This window comes from Protopterus annectens, chromosome 7.part0, assembly GCF_019279795.1.
Source record: "Protopterus annectens isolate FY-2018-M chromosome 7.part0, PAN1.0, whole genome shotgun sequence".
Taxonomy (NCBI): Eukaryota; Metazoa; Chordata; order Ceratodontiformes; family Protopteridae; genus Protopterus; species Protopterus annectens.
The window spans coordinates 375,448,200-375,454,199 of record NC_056739.1 but is presented as its reverse complement, the minus strand read 5'-3'; the positions used below and the strand labels follow the sequence as shown (position 1 = coordinate 375,454,199).

At 40.8% G+C, this 6,000-nt stretch overlaps 1 protein-coding gene across 1 annotated transcript in view; it reads left to right on the top strand.

Annotated features, from left to right (window-relative positions):
* Window positions 1-970: 970 nt before the first annotated feature.
* MOV10 (Mov10 RISC complex RNA helicase) overlaps window positions 971-6,000 on the top strand; it is an 892,455-nt gene continuing 887,425 nt past the window's right edge. The window contains exon 1 of the mRNA XM_044076939.1: window positions 971-1,291. Within this exon, the coding sequence (XP_043932874.1) occupies window positions 1,155-1,291 (137 nt within the window). The 5' untranslated portion in view covers window positions 971-1,154. The remainder of the gene's footprint in view (window positions 1,292-6,000) is intronic.

The window sequence follows — 6,000 nt, the reverse complement described above, 5'->3', positions numbered from 1 at the left end:
GGTCATTGTTGCCTAAGCTCCACAGCATCTATTCTACTGTAGTAATCCTTCAGCAGAATAAGGCTCCCCATTGCTGATAATTCCACAATGGGCACTGAGACGGATTACAAATGATATCTAAGAAGGTATAACTAAGGGGCAGCATTATTAGTGGCTGGGCATTATTTCTAAACAGACACCATATGTAATACTGTTTATATGCAGAGGGTCTGATATGGTGAATTGTTAATATGGAGGCAGGCATCATGTATTCTGAGGGTATGAAGTTCCAAACTGATTGACATGCATGATGCATGAATTTAGGTTGGGTAAACTAATCAGTGAGTGAGTGACTGTGAGAAACAGCGACCAATTACTGTTCTACCAGTGGGATGCAATTAAAAGGCTTTATATGATAGTGTGAGGAAGTAATTTAAAAATAAAGTATTGTACTGAACTTTTGAACTTTCTGTGCTCTGTTTGCATTTGTTTTGCATGTGATGGTAGTATCTTGGCGACAGTTCTGCACTGTGCTCTCAGATGTTCTGCAAACCCTGGAGATAAATAAGTTGAAAATGAATTTACTACAACACACACACAGTTTGGTTCCATAACCCATATTTACATTCCGTTTGTCATGCACAATAACAGTCCTTATCTTATTATGGAAAGAACAGACACCTAATTATTTCTGTCACTGGATAATATTGTCCCCAGCTCCGCCTGTCCATGATATAATGTCCTTATAAAGAGTGACTATATGGCTGCATCAGTAGACTACTTTTTTTATTAGGAAGGAAGGTCATCATTGGCTTCCTTTCCACAGCTTAAATTGTGTTGCATCACTCCAAAACAATGAAAAACTTGTATTACTGGAATTTCCAGTTTTGCTTACTCCTAACAGGGCTATAGAGTTGAAAGATTCATACCAGGATATGTTACTCCTTCACATTTGACAAGTATTGCTAAGTTTCACTTTCGTTTCTTCTTCACTTTTCTTCTGAAACTGGCTGTGTCACTTCCCAGGAGAGTGCACTGTCCCTGCCAACCTAGAGATCCTTAACAACTTCGGCAGATTGTATTGCTTTCCACTTGGAATTTGTTGTTTCAAGCAGCAGTATCACAGCAAGGGTAGATTTAGGAAGACTGCTGCACCGCGGAGGGAGACTGTAAAGATGCCTCGGAAATACTCTTTGAAGGAGAGAAGAGAAATAGGTCTGGAATTCAAGAAGTTCCTACATAATACAGAAAGGTCAGGGGAGGCCAGCAAAGAGACACTGAAGCATATCTATAATTCTGAATTTAGATACAGGTAATGCAAATCATGTCTGTTTTCTTTTTTTTTCTTTTTTCCTGTCTGCCATTTCTTTGCAGTAAAAGTAGGCAGGCATTTATTAGGGAACACGACACATTTTCAGCCCATTTTACTCAAGAAAATAGTTCTTTGTGTGTCCTTTCGTAACACAGAAAATACCTTTTTACTATTACTTAGTATGATAGTTTCTGTTCTTTCTAAAGAAAGGTATTGTGCTGTGCTCGGCCAAAATTACAAGAGTGCAAAGTTCAGAGGGATTACATTCTAAGGCAAAAGAATGATACGTACTCTTTTCATGTTTTGTCATCTCACTTAGGATTTTGTTTTTCTTGCAGCTTAGTTTGGCCAACAACACATCACCGGGCATGTGAAATTGCTGTTTAGCCTGTAGCATATGTGGCATAAACAGATTCAGGGATACTACTGTCACTGTTTCAATTACCTTTTTATCTGTCCCTCTTTTCATTGCAGAGATTATTCCTGTGATAGTATCTTTCTGTACTTTCTGTAGCTGATGGTGGCAAACTTCAAGACTGTAGTCCCCCAGGGGAATAGCAAAACTATTCTTTTTTATGCGGTATATATCTTACATATGAAGCTACTGATACAGTACACATATTAAAACCATTATACTATTAAACATTATTGCATTCCTGGTATTGTAACAAGCATATATCACTATAGACACAGTCATCTTCTATGCTGACTTTATTTGTAGTCTTAGTTTTATTTATGTGTTTGAAGGTGATTGTGCTCAGCAAAACACTGCCCTCTTAAAAAATATTTTACTAAACATGGCTTACTTGGCGTATGCCTGACTACAATCATGAATGGTGGCATGATAGTCTTGAGACTACTCATTAGAACTGTGTGGCAGGCATGCACTGTACAAAGACTGCTTGTGGCCCATGTGCCGAGGTGACTTCCTGGAGGTACTTCTGAATTCAAGTTAATCACTCAGTTTCACGATGAACTGTCTTTAGCATAGCCACTGGGCCAGCAGCTCTTTGTATTACTGGTTTATCTATATCATATAATCTGTTTCTAACCTAAACCCTTATTTCATCTAAAGGAAGTTTCTAAGCTCTTATGTTGATTTTTGTCAAAAACAACCTGTTTTCTTGGGGCTACTTTGGGGATCCATCTTTTTAGAACTTTAGAACTTTTACAGCAACATCAGAGCTGTGTACATTTTTTTGTAATACTTAATGTTACTTCTCTTTTTTTCTCTTATATATATTTCTCTTTCCTCTGTTTAATCTCATTATCTTTCCAAATAGTACCAAATGATCACAGGAGATTACTAGGCTATCGACCCGGAAGCCATTTTAAGCCTATCCGTTTCAACCCATTGTAATACTGTAGAAGTAGTAGTCAGTACTCAAGATTGCATTTAGTGATGACTGCCCATTTCCAGGAGGGTTGTGGGTACTATCCCCGGTACGAATTTACAGTGCCTCGTCCACTCGTCTAGGTTTCGCTTGAACATTGTTATAGAGGGGTATTGTTTCACATGAATTGGTAGCCTGTTCCAAAGATGTGGAAGTTGTTCGAAGATAAATTTGTCCCTCCAGCATGTCCTATTTAAGTCACAGGCCATATTTTAGTCCCTGGGATGGGTAGCCCTATACCCATTTGATTTATGGATATGCAGTAAGTTCATTAGGTTTGAGTCTTGGCTTGCTCTGTAGGCCAGGTATCAATCTCCCTTAAGAAGTCTGTACGATATGGAGTATAGGGACAGGGACTTTAGTCAGTCCATGTAAGGCACATGCTGGAGGCTCTTGATCTTCTTTGTTGGAAACCTCTGAGGTCTCTTTAATTGCTAAAGGTGCTTAGTATGATACATACCGAATGGGGCATTCTACTCAATTATGGGCCGGATAAGTGCCAATTATAGGGGGTTATAACTTCTTTTGCTCTTGAGGTGATGCCTTTACTAATCAAGTGAGTTACATGGAAAACTTTCCTTACAACGGAAGACATGTGGTGGTTGAAGTTAATGTCTCGGTCAACCTGTGATCCCAGGTCCCTATCACTTCATGTGTATTTAGGGTATTGCTGTTGATTTGATAGTGTGAAGGGACATTGTTTGTGCTGAAGAGAATGATGATGTATTTCTTTGCATTCAGTATGAGACCATGACTAATATGCCAGTCGATGGTCTGTGTGAGACCTTCCTGGAGTGTACTAACATCATTTGGGGATTCAATGATTGCACCTAGTTTGCAGTCGTCTGCAAACTTGGTCAGCCTCAACCCTTTAGTTTTGACCAGAACTTCTAAGAAGTATATACCAAACAGTAGGGGGCCCAGCACTGACGTCTGTGGCACCCCACTGGTAACAGGTCTGCTGGTTGATGTGGAGTCACCCACTTTGATAGTGTGTATCCAGTTTGTGAGCCAGTTGTCAACCCATCTTACAATGAAGGGGTTTAAATTCAGATTGCCAAGTTTAATGGTAAAGCCTGAATGTGGGATTGTGTTGAAAGCCTTTGTCAAGTCAAAATATACTGTGTGCACAGATTTGCCCTCATCAATGGCCTTGGTCACACTTTCAAAGAAATCCATCAGATTTAACAGGCAGAATCTGCCCTTCACAAAGCCGAATTGGGTAGGATCAAGGGTTTGGAGGTCACCTATGTCTTTATTTATGAGATCCATAATGATATGGTCCATGGCCTTACAGATGAGGTTGATCAGGCTTATGGGTCTGTAATTCCCCAGGTCTGTTGCTAGGCCACCTTTGTGGAGGAGAATAGCTCTAACTGTTCTCTATTCTGCAAGAACAAAGCCTGTGGTTAGGCTATGATTGAAAAGGGTACTTAGTGCTGATGCTAGTTCATGTTTTAGGCTGTTTAGAAGACAGCCTGGGATGTTATCTGGTCCCATAGAGGCCATGTTCTTTGCCTTGGACAGGGCTTTGAGAACCTGCTCTTCAGGTATGTAAAGTGGGAGAAGTTTGGGGGAGGGTTTCTTGTAAGTTAGGAGGGGATAAGGGAGTGCATTTTCACCAAACCTATCCACTAGCAGGTTCACTATCTCTGTGGGGTCAGTGTGTGTGATACTGTTAGCCACCAGTTCTGTGCATGGTTGGGTTGTACCCTTTAGGTTATGTATGTAGCTATAAAAGGCCTTGGCAGTACTTGCTAGGCTTCTGTCAAAGGAGCTTTTGAAGGATTTAACAAGATCTCTTAGTTGCCTGTTAAGGCTGAGGAGGGTGCTTTTCCATTGTTGGGTCCTTGTCTTTGTTTTCTTGGACAGCAGCTTTTTGTGTTTATTGTAAAGTTTGTTGATGCTAGAAGTCCACCATGGCAGCTTGATTTTACTTGGGGCTCTGGCTTTGATTCAATCTGTTACAGATGAGTTTATACACTTATGCAAGTGGTGTGATAGTACAGGGCTTTAGTGTAAGCTTCAGCATAGTTACCACTTTCAGGTTGGGGTGGGACTTGGAATGCATTTGTACCTTCACCAAGGAGGGTATATTTTGCCTTGGTGAAGTTTTTAGTCTGATTTCACCCGTTGTGAGTTCTGGTGTCAGTTTGAAGTTGACTGATTTGTGGTCAGTTTTAACTAATGAGGGTCCAACAGTTGCATAAGTGCATCTGTTTGACATGTTGGTGAGGAACACATCTAGAATGTTTGTTCCTCTTGTTGGGGTATGGGAAATTTGCTCCAGGGCATTTTAATTCACAAAGTCAAGGAACTTTTGTGCTAGAGAGTTTGGGCTACAATAGGTTTCCCAGTTGATGGTGGGATAATTGAAATCCCCATAACCAGTGTGTTCGTTAAAATTTGGATTGTCTTTAGTTTAGTTAAGTAGGCTTCATGGGTGCAGTGAAGAGAGATTTTTAACAGGCTAGGACTTAAATGGGGGTCTTACCATCATAACCTGGACTTGGAGTAACTCCATGGAATTGTCCAGTCTAACTAGACAGGAGCTGAATTTATTTCTAATATAGATTGAAACACTGCCTCCTTTGTTTTTCACATGTTCATTTTGCAATCTAAAGGTGTGGAAGGCATTGTAGCCTTGCAGGGCTGGGGTACTGTCTGAGGCCTTAAACCAGATTTCTGTGACTGCACAGACATCTACATCTTCTAGTGATAGAAGTGATTCCAGGGAGTGCAGGTTTTGTTTAAGCTCCTATCATTTAGCAGCATGACCCTTATTTTGCTCTGATTGGTTAATTTAACGTAGGTACTGTTGTTTTCAAAACCTTGCCTAAAAAAGGCACTAAGGGGGAAGCAAGAGCCTTTACCAGCAGCTGAAGGCCTAGGAGTGCCAGGTGCAAACCGTCTCTGGCAAAGTAGTGACATTTGTCGACCATGGCTTCCCAGGCAGACAGGAAATGGATCCCTTGGAATGACACCAAAAATGAAGCCAATTATTGAAATCAATCATTTTTTGTTTATACTGTGGCACCATTCTAGGTGAAGGTAGTGTGCTGTCAAGGCTAGGGACATACCTGCCTGGGACACATACTGAGAGAGCTTGACCATGTCACTCTTCATATAGTCCAGCAAGGTACGTCTTAGGTCATTCACACCAACATGAGCAATGACAGAATCATAACAGTACTTGTTGCTGAAAGACCTGAGTGCATGCATGATTTGGTGAAACTTGACATCGGACAGGCAGCTACGTGAGCAGGTTTCTGCTGCAGCAGATTTGTACAAGCATGGATACCATCACACATATAT